At 31.7% G+C, this 20,478-nt stretch overlaps 5 protein-coding genes across 5 annotated transcripts; 4 read left to right on the top strand and 1 right to left on the bottom strand.

Moving 5' to 3' along the window:
• Positions 1–256: 256 nt before the first annotated feature.
• On the top strand, positions 257–4,278 carry LOC145746120 (SWI/SNF-related matrix-associated actin-dependent regulator of chromatin subfamily D member 1-like). Its single transcript, XM_082564309.1, has 9 exons — positions 257–432; positions 1,117–1,252; positions 1,329–1,413; positions 1,637–1,819; positions 1,990–2,190; positions 2,559–2,732; positions 2,942–3,133; positions 3,544–3,711; positions 3,790–4,278. Exons 1-9 carry the CDS (start codon positions 366–368, stop codon positions 3,997–3,999), a joined length of 1,416 nt encoding a protein of 471 aa, XP_082420435.1. The 5' UTR covers positions 257–365; the 3' UTR covers positions 4,000–4,278.
• Positions 4,237–5,533, bottom strand: LOC145746121 (ATP synthase F(1) complex subunit delta, mitochondrial-like). The gene is made up of 4 exons (XM_082564310.1): positions 5,301–5,533; positions 4,802–4,958; positions 4,615–4,703; positions 4,237–4,444 (listed from the first exon to the last, which is right to left on the bottom strand). The coding sequence occupies exons 1-4, from the start codon at positions 5,448–5,450 to the stop codon at positions 4,325–4,327; spliced, it is 516 nt and encodes a 171-aa protein (XP_082420436.1). The 5' UTR covers positions 5,451–5,533; the 3' UTR covers positions 4,237–4,324.
• Positions 5,534–12,678: 7,145 nt separating this feature from the next.
• On the top strand, positions 12,679–15,177 carry LOC145744838 (RNA-splicing ligase RTCB). Its single transcript, XM_082562792.1, has 2 exons — positions 12,679–12,899; positions 13,113–15,177. Exon 2 carries the CDS (start codon positions 13,152–13,154, stop codon positions 14,664–14,666), a length of 1,515 nt encoding a protein of 504 aa, XP_082418918.1. The 5' UTR covers positions 12,679–12,899; positions 13,113–13,151; the 3' UTR covers positions 14,667–15,177.
• Positions 15,178–15,186: 9 nt separating this feature from the next.
• On the top strand, positions 15,187–16,049 carry LOC145744840 (autophagy-related protein 101-like). Its single transcript, XM_082562794.1, has one exon. It carries the CDS (start codon positions 15,225–15,227, stop codon positions 15,909–15,911), a length of 687 nt encoding a protein of 228 aa, XP_082418920.1. The 5' UTR covers positions 15,187–15,224; the 3' UTR covers positions 15,912–16,049.
• A 140-nt stretch (positions 16,050–16,189) lies between these two features.
• Positions 16,190–19,909, top strand: LOC145744839 (solute carrier family 68 member 1-like). Its single transcript, XM_082562793.1, has 9 exons — positions 16,190–16,459; positions 16,713–17,008; positions 17,773–17,875; positions 17,945–18,074; positions 18,172–18,287; positions 18,393–18,489; positions 18,729–18,900; positions 19,117–19,310; positions 19,410–19,909. Exons 1-9 carry the CDS (start codon positions 16,298–16,300, stop codon positions 19,640–19,642), a joined length of 1,503 nt encoding a protein of 500 aa, XP_082418919.1. The 5' UTR covers positions 16,190–16,297; the 3' UTR covers positions 19,643–19,909.
• Positions 19,910–20,478: the final 569 nt, after the last annotated feature.

Here is a 20,478-nt window from a genome sequence, read left to right as displayed (position 1 = left end):
AAGATGCCTACAAAACGATCACAAGTTTAAGTTTAGAAACCTAACCATTTACTTTTATAAAGTATTTAAAAATTTGTCTATGTCCGATTTAAAATATTACGGAAACACTTTTCGAAATAAAAAGCGCGAGCTTCTCTGCGTTTCGACGAGGTACGACAGTCGGCTCCGACAACAATTGCGCATTGTCTGCTCAATTGTTTATAGCAGTAAATAAAGGGGTAGTCTTCTTTATGTTATTGTTATTTTGTGCTTTAAAAATATTTTTTTTAATAATTTAAAGATTTTAAATAGAATCAAAACCATTTTAATTTCGGATTTTGTCGAAATTCGTTGTTAATTTATGATTTAGTTTCACTAAAAAGGAAATGCAATCAACGCCAAGAAGTCAATTTCATGGGGGCCAGTCTCCTTATTATCAAAGAGCAAGACCAGGTATAGTGTGTATTTAAGTGTGATTCATTCTTTAACTCTTACCCTAAACCAGAAGCTTGGTGTGGTGGTCAGCCAGTCTGGAAAGTAAGGCAGCGTGCACGCACGAGATTTTTTTTGGTCGAAAAATGCACGCCCGAAATTGACGTTTTGCAGGCCTGGTTTTAAAAAAAATTTGTGCACGCGCAATGCTGATGCCTTGTATATTTAAGCGAGATCTAAGTAAGGCACGCCAATATAAATCATGCGTGCACGCGTAGACCGAAAATCGTAGTGCACGCGCGGTCACGCCATTTTTACGCTTGCACGCACGAGATCTCGTCGAAAACTGCCCTACTTTCCAGACTGGGTGGTCAGTGGTCACTGGTCAGAACAATTGCCAATTGGCTTTACTGCATGAGGTGCTATGCTCGATCCTCATTGCTTTCATGCTGTACTGCCCTTAAGAAAGGCGCTATAAACCTCTGCGAAGTCAACACTTAATCAGCAACTTAATTTTTTGGGAAATTATAAATTTATAATATTTTAAACTGCCAAAGGCAAATCAAGACTGGGACGGGGTAACTAATGTTATATTTGGGTCCAATTTCTACACCGAGGATAAATAATTATTAAAAAAACATTTTAAAGCAAAATTATTTTCAATTTTAGAACCTCACAAATTCAACTTCGTATTTTTTTATTTAGCAGGTCCAGCTTCACCTTATATGGCCTCTCCAAGTCCAGGGATGACTCCGAATCATCCCTCTTCATCTCGGAAACGACCTGTTCCTCATCCTGGCACTCCAGTTCCTGCTGGATCTTCTCAGCCAAGTGATCACAGGTCCTCCTTTCATTTTTTCTCTGTTGTTACTTTATAAAAAATAAATTAAAAATAAATTTTAAATGTTAATTTGTAGGAATAAACAACAACTTTTGAAAAAGAAAAAATTGTCGGATAAAATTATCTCGGAAGCTGTCCGTGATTTGGTACCAGAATCTCAGGTGTGTAATTTACTTTGATTTTAAACCATGATGCCTTTTTAAAGGTATGCTTTGATGTGCTAAAGTATAGCATTTAAAATTGAAATCATGTTATAAAATTGAAATCATGTTATGTAAACCAAACTGTTTTAACAATGCCACTGACTAAACTGGCCATTTAGCATTTCTATTTTAGCCGTATAAAATTTTTAAATTAAGCATTATCAATTTGTTTTTTATACAGGCATACATGGATTTGTTGGCATTTGAGAGAAAACTGGATTCTACCATTTTGAGAAAAAGGTTGGATATTCAAGAAGCTTTAAAGAGGCCGGTTAAAGTAAAAAGAAAGTTGCGAGTTTTCATCTCGAACCAATATTTTCCGGCGAAAGTCGATCCTGATAGCAAGGATGAGAATAAGGATAAGGTAACTTTGTAGTTTTACTGCTATCTACTCATTTTTTTTTCTTTGACTTTTACGTTCTTTTTTTTTCAAGCAAAAAAAACATAAATTAAAATGTATATATATCCAAAAAATATAAAATTTTTTTATTTTCTTATATTTTTCTTTTCAACATAACTATTTTGTTGTTTCAGGCATCTTGGGAGCTTAGAGTTGAAGGAAGATTATTGGAAGATCCAATTCATCACTCAAAACCAGATGAAAAACACAAGCGCAAGTTCTCATCATTCTTTAAAAGTTTAGTGATTGAGTTGGACAAGGATTTGTATGGTCCTGATAATCACTTGGTTGAGTGGCACAGGACTGCAAATACAAACGAAACTGACGGATTTCAGGTAAAATCTTGCTTTTTTAACCAAATATTCTTAAAAATAAAAGCGGTGGAATTGAGTTGCTGGGTTCAGTTCTCACTTCTTTCTGCTTTAACACACCCCTAAGTAAGGGGTTATAAATGGTGTAAACTCCTGCTGAGCCATAAATCTATTGGCAGATTAATTATCGAGCAATTATAATCTCTAATATTTGAAACTGCTAAAATCAATTTAAAACTAGGTTGAGATAACAAAATTTAACTAATGTTTAGGCCTTAAAGTGTGTTATTTTAATTAAGTTCCACCTAAAGTTAAAATTTTAGCCTAAGTAGTGTGTAATTTAAGTTTAAAAACCAAAAACTTTCAACCTTAAAAAAATATTTGAAATTTAGGTTAAAAGACATGGTGACAAAAATGTGAGGTGCACAATGTTGTTTATGCTTAACTACTTGCCACCACAGTTCAAACTGGATAGCAGACTTGCTCGCTTGCTTGGCATCCACACTCAGTCTAGACCTGTTATTATACAAGGTCTCTGGCAATACATAAAGTCTAGAAAACTACAGGTATGTGTAACTAACTTTGTTTATTTTTTAGTCACATTATTGTTTAGTAAGTAAAATATACCATTCAGTTTTAAAACACCTAAAATTTAGAAGTTTTGGGGCAAAGATGACCTTTCATTTTAATACCCATACACAATTTTAAAAGAGAAAAATCACAATATGTATATAATTTTAAAACATATTAAAATTTTATTTCTTATTTTTTACAGGACAGTCATGATCGTGAGTTTATTAACTGTGATCCATACTTGCAACAAATACTTGGTCACTCTAGGATTAGTTTTGCAGACATACCCAGACTCTTGCAACCATTTCTTCATCCACCTGACCCAATTGTTATACAGCATGTGATAAGTGTGGATCCTGCTGACGCTAAGAAGCAAGCTTGTTATGACATAGAGGTAAATTCGGACTACTTAATAAATCTTACAGAAATACTGTTATGGCAAACAATTTCGACTGGCAACATGGTGTAGTAGTAAAAACATTTGGCTTTACTACAAGTGGCCTTAGGTTTTATTCCTGCTGCCTTTTTTCTGTCATAGAGCCATTAAGTTATATCCTACAAACTGTATAATCTCCTGCTAATCCGATACTCAATTAGCAGCTTGTTTAATTATAGTCTATAATATCCCCCAAACTACCAAAGACAACTCAAGACTGGGTTTGGGTAACTGATGTTACTCTATGTTCAGGTCATAAAGTTAACCTTTCCACATTAAGGATAAATAAATATAAAAAAATACTATTGACTTAAAAACTAACCAATATTTAACTTTAACACACATTATCTTTATTGTTTTTAACTTAGGTTGAGTTGGATGACACTTTGAAATCTCAGATGAGTTCATTTCTCCTCTCATCTGCAAGTCAACAAGAAATATCAGAGTTGGAACGAAGAATTCATGAGACAGTTGCTACTGTTAAACAACACAAAATTCAGAGGGAATTCTTTTTGGGATTTTCAGAAAGCCCACAGGTATAGTACCACCTAATATGTAATATACTCAAACAAAATAGATTTTTGGTATTTCAATCAAATCTTGATTATTTTTAGGAGTTTATAGCTGATTGGATCTCTTCTCAGACCACTGATCTCAAGAAAATGACTGATGCATCTGGAAACAAGGAGGAAGAGAGAGTAGCGGATTACTACTACGCTCCATGGTCACAAGAGGGAGTGTCGAGGTATTTTTACACGAAAATACAGCAGCGAAGATTGGAATTGGAGCAGGCTTTAAAGAGCCCTTATATTATGATGAAGTAGGTTGGGGAAGGAAAAATTTAAAGGATTTTTTAATTTTGCAGTGGATTTATTTTCAATCATATTAAGTTGGGTTGTGTATTGTAAATCAGTAAACATTTTTGGATGTTTAAAAACAAGAAAAAATCAATTTTTGTAAATAATAAATTCGGCAAAAAAACTTAGTTTTTTTTAAATTTTAACTTTTTTTAAGAAAAAAATACACCATCGAAAATAACTTCATAATTCCATTCAACAAAATTTAAATTTATATTGAATTTATTTGCGAACAAAATAAGTGGTGAACTTCCAGTGCGGCCTGGATTTAAACTGAAGTAGAAAATTTTATTTAAATAGCACTGATAATCGCCTCATTGCATTCCATCGCAATCTGGATTTCAACCTTCTCGCGTTCTGTCGTTGCGGAACTAAGTTGAGATTGTAACTTATTCATATTTGATCTAGCAGCCTGTAAAATTAAAATACAGTTGAGATTTATTTATGTTTTATCTAAACTCCTAAAATGGGTATTTATTTGTCCAAACAACGATTTAGACTGTTGTACCCTTTTATTTATATGGTAAGACATTTTAAAAGTACATTTTGTTTTGAATTTGTGTTACATGTATTGGAACTTACTTCTTTATCTAATTGGTCAACTGGGACAGCTTCTTCTGCTGTGATCTGTACAGAAGCATCTTCGTTAACTGCATACGTTCCACTGCTCACTAAAATTAAGCCATGTTTTATTTAGAAAAATCAAAACTGCAATCTAAGATCATTAAAGCAATAGCAAAATATTATTTTGAAAATGTGTTTTTTTTACCGAAATATTTGTGCATTGCACCCTCGTTTTCATACACAGTCAATACACCAGGATTAAGAACACCAAATGTGGGAACATGGCTTGCTAGAATACCGATACTTCCTGTTCCAGTGGGTACATCAACTTGTCTCACTGATACTGTGTTCTCATAGAAGGCCTGCAAATAATAACATGTTAAAATGTGTTAATTTGCAAAACTGGTTGTGATGTGGTTAGAACTTCTGACTTTATTACATGAGGTCTGGTGTTTAATCCCCACTGCTGGTATTCTGTATGCCCTTAAGTTAGGTCAGTAGGTGCTATGGTAAAAACTTAAGAAGCCAATAACCGGACAATTATAATTTATAATATGCTGAAGTGCCAAAGTCATTTGAGACTAGGTTGGAATAACTGGTGTTACCCTAGGTTTGGTTGACCTTTCCACATTGAAAATAATTAAATACAAAAAACCTAAAAAAATTGACATTCATTTGAATAAAATGAAGAATTAATGAACTACCTGTGAAGGAGAGGCAAAAGTAAATAACATTTGTCCAGCTTGTGCTACTGGCGCAGCTTGCTCATTTGCGAATTGTCTTATTTGAGTTCTTTGAACGATTCTGCTGAATGCTCCAAGACGAGTAAATGTTCGTGCAAGTCTCGATGCCATTTTGAAATTGATTTTTAAGTTAAAAATAGTAAAACCAACGTTGAAGCTTTAATACGTGAATAAAAAATTGTTAAATACAAGAAATAACTGTTAATAAATTATTAACAAAAATAGATGAATTTTAAATAATTTTTACATGCTTTACGTGAAAAAATTAAAATTTATAAACTACGAAAATTGAAAATATGATTTGACCTCACTACTAAATTAAACTTGTAACAAAAAATGATCACTTTTAGCGTATGACAAATGTCACTAAGTTTAATAAGGTTTAACAATATATATTTAACTAGTTAGAAAATGTAAAAAATATAAAAAAAATATTTAAGCTGTGTAATATTGCGTAGTTTTAATTAAAACACAATAACAAAATAATTACAGAATTTATCATTTGGCTGCTTAAAGGGAAACTGAACTCATTTTTTCACCCAGACTAATAAAATTAATATATTTTTTTAATTTAAATTTCAAAAAAAATTTTTTTTTTCGGGGTAAATTTTAAAACTTACGGGGTTTTGGATTTTGCAGTGAAAAAAGTGCCTACCGCGCGTGACGTCACCGTAAGGGAGTTCGTAATTTCGCTTGTATAGTTTAGTATGTAAATGTAGTTTCAAATGAGTCTAAAACCTTTATTTTTTGCAAATGCCAAATAAAAATGTGATAAACATTTGTAATTAGGTCTACATGAAAGGTTGGTGTAAAATTTTTAGGTTTAATCCACTTATTAAGGCTAAATTCGGGTGTTTGGCTATGACTGCAAAATACCAAAATGTACATGCAGACATGATACATATGGCAAAGGTAGTGCACACTTATAGAAAAAAAAACTTACAAATGCTTACAGTCTGACATTTGTATTTTACTGTAATTTATAGCACATTTGGACAAACTTAATAATAACATTTTTTTTAAGGAAACAATATATTATCCTTGTTTCTCATAATACAATATTAAGTACTGTAGATTGTTTATTAATTAGCTTTAGATTATTAATTTACTATTTAAAAAATGGAAATGCGTAATTCTCCCTCCCAAACACCCGAAAAAGAGTTTGCTTCGGAAAGTGAATTCCTGCAAGGTATACAACCATATGCATTTGAACCACAAAAAACTTCAGGATTATCTGAAAATGACAATATCGACAGTGATTATGATGACAACAATCCTGAGGTTTTGCAGTCTTCAAGAATTAAAAATTTATCATGGTGCACATGCTTAAAATGCGTAAGTATGAACAACCCTCTTGAATGTTTATGCTGCAATGAAATCCAAGTATTTCGCTGTCAAAGTACACTTGCTAGTTTTCGATGTATTACAGACAATCCTGAATTTGACATGGTTTGCTTAAACAGAGAAGTAAATGAAGTAGCACTGTTAACCATGCATGAACTTCGTGGTGATAGCATTTTGACTCGACCTTTATCTTCTAGGTAAATCAATCATACATACTTTTTAAATTTATATGTTGTTTTAAATTTAAACTAAAATTGTCTTTTAGAACATACCGATTGAGTTGTTACCGGCAATTTACATTGTGGGCTCGAGGCAAGTTGGGTAGAAAGGTGCGTTTTGTTATACCTGCCTGTGTAACTAATAAAATTCGTGAAAATTATCCTGAAGCAAGTGGTAAGTATACTGGATTCTCTTACTCATCAAGGTAATTAGGCTATTTATTTTACAAAAAATTTAATAAGGCATAGCTGCAAACTTGATTTACAAATATTTTATTGTAATTGTAAAAACACATAAATAGAAAACCCAGTATAGAAAAAAAAGCATTATTACATTTATAAAACAGTGTTCAATTATTTGCAGTGGGGAATCTGCTCTTCATTGATTCAATTACTACATCCCGTGGGGGTAATTCAATTCCAGCATGCTGAGCAAGTGTTTGTGGGCTTTTCTCTGCTTCCACAGGGTCTAGCGCAATATTTTCTAAAAAACATTATTGCTTTTGTTGTTAAAGTGTAAAAATTTTGTTATGTTTAAATAAAATTCAAATAAAAATATATTTAATTGTTTTTACTATTTAACACAAAGTTTCTTACCACAGCTGTACTCGAAAATTTCTTTAACTAGATCATTACGAAATTCGTAAGTTTTTGGTTTTTTTACAATTTTAGCCACAAAGCCAGCAGCAGGTTTAGAATATTGAATTTTGTACTGGGGATCACCGCTTTTTGTTTTTGCCTGCTTCCGGTCTACAGCATTGTTGTGGTCCATTGCAGCCACCCTTAATCGAGCTTGTAGACCTTTTTTTGTAAATTTTTTTCGTTTCGGACAATATTTAGTGTACAAAGAGTGTAAACTTTCCAATTCTCCAGTATGAATAAATTCTGTAACCTAAAATAAAATCATAAACAGGCTGTACAGTTGGTTAGGTTTTTTTTAATTTTCTAATTATATACAGCTGACCAAAAACTAAAGTAATATAAATACCTTTTCAAGGGATTTCAGTAAAGCTGGTCTCATAACTGCCGACTTAATTATTTCCATAGCAATGCCTGATGGGTGTAGCCATTCTTTATTTCTTTGTTCATCAGTTACATATGGAGGGTGATCACAGGCATGAAATTTTTCATATAAAAACCAACTGTGCTTATTTTGAATATGGTAAACCAGGGAACACCATTTTTCTTTTAACAATTGAGCATCTTTATTGCAAGTGGACACAGAATACCATAAGTGGTTAATTATAGCCTTTGTCCACTTTAAAAAAAAACTTATACTGTAATTATGACACAGTGCTATTTGTCCAGTGCAATTCACAACTGTGTATTTACAAAACATAAAAATTAGGTGTATAAACTCACATTTAGATAAAATAAAGCTTTCTTTAATCCTTCAATTTCCAGCCAGTAACTGTTTTTTACATCGCTTACGTGGATAGTTTCTTGTGCCAATATTAAATTGGATTCTTTATCAAGGAGAGTATATGTGCCAAATGTGGCGTTATGTCCTGGGCCATCAAATCTTGAATCCCCAGAGACTACTCTTCCCTTGCCAGCTACGGTTGCCAAAATTGACTCATTATGCCGGTTCCACATTTGATTAACGATAGGTATAATAAAAAGGTTTTGTACATTATAACAATTTTTTTAGATTCACATTTAATATAAAGTGTTCGACAAAAGCTTAAAAATGTTAAGTAACTATTTCCAATAACAAACAATGTTGATGGTATTAAAACATTGCAGGAAAAACGTTTGTTGGTCACCGGTTGGGAACGCCATGTATGGGAATGTCCAGCTATGCACTCTGTTGTAATTATTACAGCAAATCTCCTATAGATAACCTTAGGAGCTTCATGGACAACTTTACCACATCCAATGTGGTGACAGATTTTAAAAAGATTTAACAGTAAGTGCACATAAACAATTACTTTTAGTCCTGTTACAATGTCAGTATTTTTATTTTTCTCCCAAGAATGCAGATATTTCTGATGAAGGCATGTATTCACTGTAATTTGATGCAGATGAATCATCTTTGCTATCGTTTGATGATGATGATAGCACCTCCATTTCCATGGTTCCTACAAACTGGCTTTTACCCTGAGGTAACTGCAAAAATGATGTGGTAGGTTGGCGGTCAGTGTTTACAGCAGCTTCAGCTGTTGTAACAAAATCAGTCTGTGTTTGAGCATCTATGCATCTGATCTCAGAAGTCATTACTTCATCCTTTTAAAAAAAATTGTTCATTAGACCAAATTAACATTAATGATTTTACATAAACTGAGTATATTCTTACATCTTCCGATAAAAGGGAAATTTCCCGTTCCTGAGCTTGAGTTGAAACCATGTCTCGTGTTTGTACTACCTTTTTTAAAGTATATATAGATGCAGTTAGAAAGTTTTGTTACATATGTTTCAATAAAAATGTCTGTACATTTGTTGGGTAAAAACAATTATTGTTTTGTCAAGCATGTGTAAGTTAGAAGTTTAATAAAACCTCGAAATCATAAAATTATGTTCATGTTTAATCTAAAAGATTACATTTCACATACCATTTTGCTTTGTCTATATTTATATCGCGTAGCTCTTGTAGATTCCTGAGTTGGTGAAGATGTCGAAGGCCGATCAGTTGTTTTATAATCATACGAGCTAAAATCAAAAACTGAAGGCACGGCGTCAGGCTTTAATCTACTCAAATATTGTGTCACAGCTCGGCCTTCTGAATCAACCTTCATTTTTGTTAGATAATCTTCCTTAACAAAATGCTGACTGCAAATCATAGAATGTTTTGCTAAAGGTTTTGATCTCTTTAGCTTATGCATCCATGCTTTTAAAAGAACTTTATTTTTCTGTGGAAACCTATGAAAATGAATTGGTTCTGATAGATTTTTTGTATTGTAAACAGAATTGGAGCATCCAGGAGCTTCACAAAAATTGCCACTTCCAGTTGATGTTTTAGCTTTTTTTGATAAACTTTCAACACTTAAAAATTCCATCTTATTAATATGTATATATATATATATTTGCAATAAAACAAATAATGCCAAAAATTTCTGCAAAGAAAGAAGTTTTAATTAAACTAAAATATTATTCTAGCTTTACTGCTTGGCAATGAGATGTAGCTTATTTTGGATAAATCCACATAAGCTAACCTTTAATTTTATAAACAAACAGTTTTTGATGTTGATTTGAAATGAAATTGTTATTTATTTGCTGTCAAACTTTGGCGTATTTTTCCTCCCTATTTTAACAATGAGTTCCAATGCTTTTAACTATAACTTGTTTATCGAATTTGCAGGTTATTTAACAACTCTTATCACATGGGAACTCTAACCTCGTTTTTCTAGTACTGAATCATTTTTTCAACGATTCATTTCCTCTTTTTATTAAGTGCAAATGTTCGTTTTAAAAAACAGTTAGGCAATTTCGTTCTGGTGAACGGACGCCACTCAATAAACATGGATTTAGACATTACTTAAATTCAGAGTTTATTTCCGTAAGATTTAGCCAGAATTTTATATTCTTGTATCATCCAACAACTAACCACTAAAGGACAGTTTTTTGAAAATTAATTAATTATTAATTCGCTACAAATGATGATTTTCCCGACGTGATTAAGGTTTTGGGATTTAAACAGAATTTTGTAGCTTCTGTTCTCAGACCAAATGAACACCCTCCGAGGAGTCGCGCAAACGGAGATAAGCAAGTTTTCAGCTTTTGTTTATCAGCCAAAACTTTAGAAAAAACAGACAATTAACAATTTTTAAATGGGAAAACGTTATTATCGAATTTGCGGGTTATTTAACAACTCTTATCACATGGGAACTGTAACCTCGTTTTTCTAGTACTGAATCATTTTTTCAACAATTCATTTCCTCTTTTTATTAAGTGCAAATGTTCGTTTTAAAAAATAGTTAGGCAATTCCGTTCTGCTGAACGGACGCCACTTAATAAACATGGATTTAGACATTACTTAAATTCAGAGTTTATTTCCGTAAGATTTAGCCAGAATTTTATATTCTTGTATCATCCAACAACTAACCACTAAAGGACAGTTTTTTGAAAATTAATTAATTAATAATTCGCTACAAATGATGATTTTCCCGACGTGATTAAGGTTTTGGGATTTAAACAGAATTTTGTAGCTTCTGTTCTCAGACCAAATGAACACCCTCCGAGGAGTCGCGCAAACGGAGATAAGCAAGTTTTCAGCTTTTGTTTATCAGCCAAAACTTTAGAAAAAACAGACAATTAACAATTTTTAAATGGGAAAACGTTATTGCAAGCTTTAAATTTTAACAATCAAACTACAAAAACGACAGATGAAGAAAGACCATCGCAGCATTTTTTTTACATGTTTTTCTTTGACAAAGCGGGTCAAGTGAACAAGATGAAGTACATTTCTTTCACGAACTACCTAGTTTCTTTTGCCCAACAATGGCCAACTTAAGACGATGATCGACGCACCCATGTCTGATGCCCACAGAAGGCCGATTATTTTTCCGAAGTGCCCAAACGAGGCCAATATGTCTATAATGCCCACAGAGGCCAAGTCCCCTTTATTCGTCGATCGTCGCAATCACCTACCTCATGAAAGTTCGAATGTGCAAGAAATACAGTCATCAAACAATAAACGCTTATTTACAAATTTACGCTTGTGAGAATTAAGACGCGTATCGAGGAGTAGCGGTTGTGTTTTCTTATTTTTGATTACCCCGGGCTCTACTTTGAGTTGGGTTGATGTAGCTTATTTTGGATAAATCCACATAAGCTAACCTTTAATTTTATAAACAAACAGTTTTTGATGTTGATTTGAAATGAAATTGTTATTTATTTGCTGTCAAACTTTGGCGTATTTTTCCTCCCTATTTTAACAATGAGTTCCAATGCTTTTAACTATAACTTCTCGTTTTTCTAGTACTGAATCATTTTTTCAACGATTCATTTCCTCTTTTTATTAAGTGCAAATGTTCGTTTTAAAAAATAGTTAGGCAATTCCGTTCTGCTGAACGGACGCCACTTAATAAACATGGATTTAGACATTACTTAAATTCAGAGTTTATATCCGTAAGATTTAGCTAGAATTTTATATTCTTGTATCAACTAACCACTAAAGAATGTTTTTAATAATTTAAATGAATAATTCGCTACAGAGACAAAGCCTGTCCCCTGTCATGCTGTACTTAGTATCTAACAAAATTTGACCTTTGAATTTTAATTAGAAACAAATTACAGTTGATAGTAGACGGTAAGCATTTGTAAGTTTTTTTTTCTATAAGTGTGCATCACCTATGCCATATGTATCATGTCTGCATGTACATTTTGGTATTTTGCAGTCATAGCCAAACACCCGAATTTAGCCTTAATAAGTGGATTAAACCTAAAAATTTTACACCAACCTTTCATGTAGACCTAATTACAAATGTTTATCACATTTTTATTTGGCATTTGCAAAAAATAAAGGTTTTAGACTCATTTGAAACTACATTTACATACTAAACTATACAAGCGAAATTACGAACTCCCTTACGGTGACGTCACGCGCGGTAGGCACTTTTTTCACTGCAAAATCCAAAACCCCGTAATTTTTAAAATTTACCCCGAAAAAAAAAATTTTTTTTGGAATTTAAATTAAAAAAATATATTAATTTTATTAGTCTGGGTGAAAAAATGAGTTCAGTTCCCCTTTAATATCATTGAACGTAGGTTACTACATCTGTTTTCCATTGTTCTTGTTTTTTGTTTGTGTTTTTGTTGTTGTTATTATAGTAGTATATCACAAACAGAGCTTTATGTTAAAACTCCTAATAAACGAATACTGGTAGGCAAAAAAACGTGTTAAGTACATATAGACAAAGCAATAAAAAAGTCAAAAAGTTGAACAGATACGTAACTTAAAATTATGAATTCGAAATTATTGCCTTTGAATTGCGAAAGACCAACGGCAAGAGACCAATGAAGACAAATTTTCACACAATTGCGCAAGTTACAGAAAAAGGTTTGGTATTAATAATAAATATATATCCCGTCATGTGTGATTTTAAATATATAACCAAAAGGCTGGGAAGAAATGTGGACATAAATTTCTTATCTTTAAAATATATTATTAATTGATTTGTTTGTCTATATGTAAGTTGATCTGTTTATGTGGTTTTAAAAAACTAAATTTTTTTATAACGATTAAATATTAAATAATTTCTTAAATTTGTAGTAAATTTATAATATCTGGTTTAAAAATTCTAAACGAATCATGACTCGAACTTACCAAGAAGAGTTAGAGTATTTGGAAAAAATAAACTCTTACTCATGGAGGATCAAAAAGGGATTTGTTCCGAACATGAAAGTTGACGGCACATTTTACGTTAACGACAATCTCGAAAAGTTAATGCTCGAAGAGCTACGCAACTCTTGCAAGGGAAACATTGGTGGGTTTTTACCTGGTGTTAAACAAATCGCAAACGTTGCGGCATTACCTGGTATTGTTAAAAGCTCAATTGGTCTACCTGATGTTCATTCTGGGTATGGTTTTGCTATTGGAAATATGGCTGCTTTTGATATGGACGATCCCAACTCAATTGTGTCGCCAGGAGGTGTTGGGTTTGATATTAATTGTGGTGTCAGATTGATCAGAACTAACTTAGATGAGGCTGATGTCAACCCTGTTAAAGAGCAACTGTGCCAGGCATTATTTGATCACATACCAGTCGGCGTAGGTTCAAAAGGAGTGATACCTATGAAGGGAAAAGATCTGGAGGAAGCTTTGGAGATGGGTGTTGATTGGTCTCTGAGAGAGGGATATGCATGGGCAGAAGACAAAGAGCATTGTGAGGAATATGGGAGGATGTTGCAAGCGGATTCCTCAAAGGTTTCAGCAAAAGCTAAGAAAAGAGGTCTTCCCCAACTTGGTACATTGGGTGCGGGAAATCATTATGCTGAGATCCAAGTTGTTGATGATATTTACGACAAACAAGCTGCAAATAAAATGGGAATTGATCACAAGGGGCAGGTTTGTGTGATGGTTCATTGTGGAAGTAGAGGATTGGGACACCAAGTGGCCACAGATGCTTTAGTCTCGATGGAGAAAGCAATGACTCGAGACAACATCATTGTTAATGACCGACAGTTAGCATGTGCTCATATTAAATCTAAAGAAGGAAGTGAATATTTAAAGGCAATGTGTGCAGCTGGAAACTATGCCTGGGTAAACAGAAGCTCAATGACATTTCTAACAAGGCAGGCGTTTGGTAAAGTCTTTAATTGCACACCCGACGATCTTGACATGCATTTAATTTATGATGTTTCACACAATATCGCTAAAGTTGAGGAACACATGGTGGACGGCAAACAAAAAACCTTGTTAGTTCATAGAAAAGGTGCTACAAGAGCTTTTCCACCACACCACCCGCTTATACCAGTTGATTACCAACTCACAGGTCAACCAGTGTTAATTGGGGGCACTATGGGGACGTGTAGTTACGTTCTAACTGGTACCCAACAAGGCATGGACACTACATTTGGTACTACGTGCCATGGTGCTGGAAGAGCATTGTCGCGGGCAAAATCAAGAAGGAATTTAGATTTTAAAGAGGTTTTAAACCGCCTCGCTGAACAAGGGATTTCGATTCGAGTAGCATCACCTAAACTTGTAATGGAAGAAGCGCCGGAGTCATATAAAAATGTTACTGAAGTTGTAAATACTTGTCATATGGCTGGTATTAGTAAAAAAGCAATCAAGTTAAGGCCAATTGCTGTAATTAAAGGGTAATCTTTTTTGTTAATTGTTAACAATCTTTTTGTTGAAATAAACAACACTGTTTTGGGTTCAAGTGTAGATTGATTTGGTGAGGGTAATTGCTATTGATTTTTAAACGAAGTTTCTGATGTTATTTATTTCAATTCCTTTTTTTTTATTCAATTAATAAAAGTTCACATTTTGTTTTATTAGTATTTGTTTTGCCTTACAAATGGTATTTTCTTATTTTGTTATAAATATCTTATTTAAAAACCATTGCCTCTGGCACTTTTCTTTGTTCAATGGTATGTGTTATCCTTTCTGTAATTCAGTGTAATAAAATTTAAATAGTTATGATAAAATAAAGGATAGACTAAAAAAACAAGTCGGAAAATACTTCGTACTGAAAAACCTTGTTTCATAACAAATAAATTTGGCTGCTTTATAAAATCAGTCATATACATAGTGTAGTAAAGCTTATAGTGTAATACAATTAATGTATAGTGTAATACAATTAATTTAAATCATCCCAATTTTTGTTTCTAAAAAGGTATAGGTTATTATAAGTAAATAATTCAAGTATACAATAACATGAACGCAAATTCGTATAAGATTGACATTCCCGTTGAATATGGGCAAGTAGAGGAAGTAGTTTTGAGTTTATTCAACACCATATTACTGCATAGAACAACTGGAAAGTTCTACTACAGACAAGAAGGTACATACTCTGTTGGCACGATAGGCACAGAAGACATTGATTGTGAGTTTCTGGATTTTACCTATGTCCGTGTTGCATCGAATGAGTTACAAAACATGCTGAAAAAGAGCGTTATCAGTTTTCATGAACAAATGCAACAGAAAATGCAAGATGGTATATCAATTGGAACAATTACTCTAGAATTTTTTCAAAAACATCGAAATCGTTGGCCTTTTAATGATGAATCAGTGCCATGGGAGATATGGAATTTACATGTAACTGAGCGAATTTTAGCCTCAGAAACAGAGCGTGCTGTTGCTAGGGAGACGGCAGGGGCACGTCTTAGCGAGAAGGTGGCTTCTATAGTTGAAGCTGTCGGCCGTCATGACTTTGTCCCAAAAATGCCGACTCAATCAGATCTAAATTTAGTTTTTGATACAACTTTAAACGACGTACAACCATATTTGTTTCAAATAAGTTGCAGTTATGGAAATCATAATTACTCAAATATAAATCCAAGTAATGGCACAACCGTAGGTTCAACTGTTAAAAGACTGTTTAGAGATACATTGACTTTATAATGTTATGATTTAAACAATTTTTTGTGATGCATTTTTACACAATTTATTAAGTCAAGTCCACATAAATATAGTTAGAAAATTAACGTTTACGAATAAGAGGTATATTTAAACATTACTTAGAATTCAATGTGAAAGATATTGTTACAATTTTTAATAAAGAAAGAAACTGTATTAAAGTGTCTTCATTTTAATATTTTTGTTGTATTTGTACTTGTAATACATTTTTTGCATGGATTTTGTACATGAATATCTTATATTATGTCGTTTTAAAATTTATTTTATTATAGGCACTATTAGGCAATCATGTTTTTAATATACACAACTAACTATGCATAGTAAAACTATGCATAATTTTAATTCCTTTTATTGTAAACAATTTTAACAAAATGAAAGTTCTAAACTTTGCCAATGATTTTCGTACCATCGCTATGCTATATGGCAGTGTGACCCTGTTCCTTACCTTATTGCATAATGTATTCCTGTTGTATTATGTGGATATGTTTATCTCAATATACAAGATCGACAAAACATCATTCTGGGTCGGAGAGGTAGAGTATATAATATAAGGTTGTGTAATAATTGGTATGTAATCTAGTTAATTGCCTACACTACAAGCTGCATTTTAAGCTTGTGATAAATTACCCGTACACCACAAAAGGCAAATTACATTGAATTTTTCAATATAAATGTGTGTTAATTAACCACTAAGCCCTGTTATGTATAGACTATCTAAAATGGATTTTAAAATACATAATGTAAATATAAGAAATATTGCTTACATTTTCTTATACCTATTTTAAGGTTATATTTCTTCTCTGGAACTCGATAAATGATCCATTATTTGGTATGATGAGTGATAAAGGGATATTATTCGGCGGCCAGAAGAAGAAAAACGACGATATTGTAATCAAACGGCTTTTAAACTTGAAACGAAACGCTCCATTATTTTCTTTATCTTTTTTATTGTTTTGGTTCCTGTGGATACCACCTGCTTTACAGTTTACAGTTTGTTTATGTTTGTACGATGCTTTTCTTACTTCTGTAGATCTACAACATACAGCTCTTTTAGCAGATCTAGCAATAGAAGCAAAAGATAGGTAAGTGTAAGTTAAACACATTTTTAATGTGTCTAACTTAAAAAATATTAAAATTTTATAATATAGCAATCTGTGGGATACTTAATAGGTTACAATAATTAAATGTTATGTACGATTTTTTATTTACTCATTTAACTTATTTACATAGGTGGGCACAGTTAAACGAAAAAGCAACTTCGTTAAATGGTTATTCGTTACACATAACAGTAACTTCGCTAACGTTTTTTCGTTAAATTAAACCAAGTGTAACGGAAGTTATCGTTAAACGTTAACGTTAAAATTTAATTAAAACAAACAAAGGAATTACCTTTTTTATAAAAAAAGATTTAAAAAAATTAGTTTTTTTCTTAATCGATGTTTTAACTAGACGAAAAAGGTTTAGAAGAAGTTTTTAAAATGGGCTTAGGCCTAATGCCCAAATAACAGTGGCCGGATAGTAATTACTTACATCGTTTAAAAATTGCGACGATTAAACCCGATAAACGGCGATTTTAAACATATATATTTCTTATATTACCATGGATTTACTTGTAAAATATTGAGTTAACGGGCTTAATTTAACGGAAGCACAATTTAACGAAAGTTAACAGGTCCGATAACGATTTTTAAAATTAACTTAAAAGTTAAATTTTAACAAAAAAAATAACTTCGTTATTTAACGTTTAACGCATTAACGTTTAGATGCCCACCTTTGCTTATTTATAGGTTTAAACAATATTTTACGTTGTGATTTTTTTTAACAGTTTTTTTTGTTTTTGTTTCAGAGCCCAACTAAACCGCTGCTGTTCATTATTTGGAGCACTCGGTTCAACAAGTGTTTTTGTTTCATATATTTTTTGGAACAAGCATGTAGTTTTCCCATTTCAAGTTAGTTCATACCTATATTTTTGTTATAATTTTTTAACTTAATTTTTATGCAATTCCAATTTTTTTTAGGTATTTTGTGCAATAATTACAATATTTTCTACTATTGGTTTTTTGTTTTCTATTCATTTTCTTCTACAACTTTACATGAAAAAAAGAAAAGAGGATTCCACCAATAGTTTTACAAAACAATCAGCAATAAGTAAGTAAAAATATATTTTATTATTCATTTAAATAAAACATGAATTACAAAATTAAATATTTTAAGATCACTATTTTTCAAGTTTTATTTTTTACAGATGAAAATGAAAACCAAATTTCAATGTTTTCTAACAAAGTTGGAATGAGAAAATATTTATCACAATTAGCTTCAAGCAAAAATTTTAGATGGTTTATATTGATGAATCTTGTGCAGGTATAATATTTTATTTACTTTTAATTTTTAATCTGTCATTAAATTGATGTGTAGTGCTATGTATATTGTTTTGGATTATAGTTAAAAACCTTTTAAATGTTTTAGGTGTTTCACTGTCATTTTAATAGCAATTTTTTCCCCTTGTTTTTGGATTCATTGCTCGGAGATTCAGTTTCACCGACAGTTTGTTCGCTGTTAATTGGTAAAGACCTTTTTTTATTAATTTTTAAATTATTTATATTCTGAAGCATTTATCATTTGGGCCAAAGAAAATATATATTTTTGTGTATAAATTTTTATTTTTCTAACTTACTTTAACATGGAAGCAGTGGGAATCGAATCAGGAGCCTTATGTGTAATGTCCAGTGCTTTTAACCGCTATAGCCTGCTGCCAATAGTTTATAAGATCTACTACTTAAACAAACAGTTTGTTATTTTTAGGTCTCTCTTTCGTTTTACCTCATTTAAACAACTTATATTTTCTTGGTTTATGCGATCGATATGGAACTTATAAAGTTATTAACTGGTTGTTTTACACCAAACTTATACTAGCTATTATCATGATGTTAGTGGGATCAACAAATATTCTGATATTGTGCTTGTTCATTGCAAGGTAGTAAATTTATTTTTGAGTGAAGGCCAGAAATGTCCTAGGTTCACTGTGTATAGTACGACATATTTGTTAGATTTTTATTCAAAATTTTTGATGTTAAGTACAAGTAGGCCTAAATTTTATTTAAACTGCTTCAAAAATGTGTTTTAAATTTTAAATGTATTTATTTTATAATATGAAAAGCTGCTTTATTTTCAGAATTTATTCTTTTTTTAGTAACCGAGTATTTACTGAGGGCACTTGTAAGTTACTTAACTTAGTTGTCTCTGATCTGGTTGATGAAGATTTTGTTAAACACAAGCGTAACAACCAAGCTTCTGCTGTGTTTTTTGGAATGTCTTCTCTGTTATCCAAACCTGGCCAAACACTAGCTCCCTTGTTAGGAACTTGGCTGTTTGCTGTGTATGCAGGTATTTTAGTGGGGCATAAAACATTTAAAATACCCTCATATTAAGAACTTTCCTCATATTAAGAACTTTATTTTTTTATTTATTTTATAAAAATTCTAGGTGAGGATATATTTCAAAAGGACAGCCCAAAGTTATCAGACGACATTGACAATCTAATTTTAGGTGTGAACACACCAAATCTACATAGAGAAGCCTGTTTTTTTATTTTAATAACTGTTCCAATTACTTGTGCAATAATACAAATTTTAGCCTGGAAAAAATTTACCTTACATGGACCAAAATTAAATCAAGTTAAAATGCTACGCATGGGCCAAGTGGCCGATATGATTTAACATAAATATGCAAATTCCTACAACTTTGCCTGTATGATTATAATTTATTTTTAGGTATTAGTAAAATGTTATTTAGGTTTTTTTTTATTTAAAACAAAGGTAGTAATTTATTTTATTTTTTAAGCAAATGGGGACTTTTATATATTTTTAGAGATTTTTAATATTGTTTTATATAAATAATGGCTGTATTTTTTATAATAGAGTAAATTGTTTGTTTTTAAGAACTTTACGAAATGAAATTCCTCTGTAGTTTTATCTATTTTTCCTTTTTGCATTCTACTTACGCTAAGTAGAACTTATTTTGATAAATACATTATTTTGTACAGATGTGGTTGTCTAGAAAAAATTTAAATAAGTTTTTTTTGTTAACTACTCTATATTTATATAAATATAGTTACTAAATATTATTTAAAACAAGTCAGGTTGATTTTTAACAACTCTATTTATATAATATAAATATTGTTACTGATCTACTATATTAAACTGGGTTGAGGTTAATTATTATTTAATTTATTTGTATGAATTAATCTTTATCTATTATTTGAAACAGACATTGGTCTAATTTTTAGGTTCTTTATTTATATAAATATGGTTACTGATCAATTATTTACAATAGAGTTTGGTTAACTTATTAAATTTTATTGAGGCTTGTGAGGGTAATTTTAAACCAAAGTTTTTTAGTACAATTTGTAAATATAAATTAACAATGCCAGTACCTCATGTAAGTTAATAAATATACCGCGTATTTACTTATTAGTTAGACCCTCTTAATATACTTAAATAGTTTTGTGGCACCTGCCCTCGTGTAATTTACCAAGGTTCCCGTTTTCGCAACC

This window comes from Corella eumyota, chromosome 3 (genome assembly GCF_963082875.1).
Source record: "Corella eumyota chromosome 3, kaCorEumy4.1, whole genome shotgun sequence".
Classification (NCBI taxonomy): Eukaryota; Metazoa; Chordata; class Ascidiacea; order Phlebobranchia; family Corellidae; genus Corella; species Corella eumyota.
The sequence above is the reverse complement of the archived record's forward strand: the minus strand, read 5'-3'. Positions and strand labels throughout refer to the sequence as shown.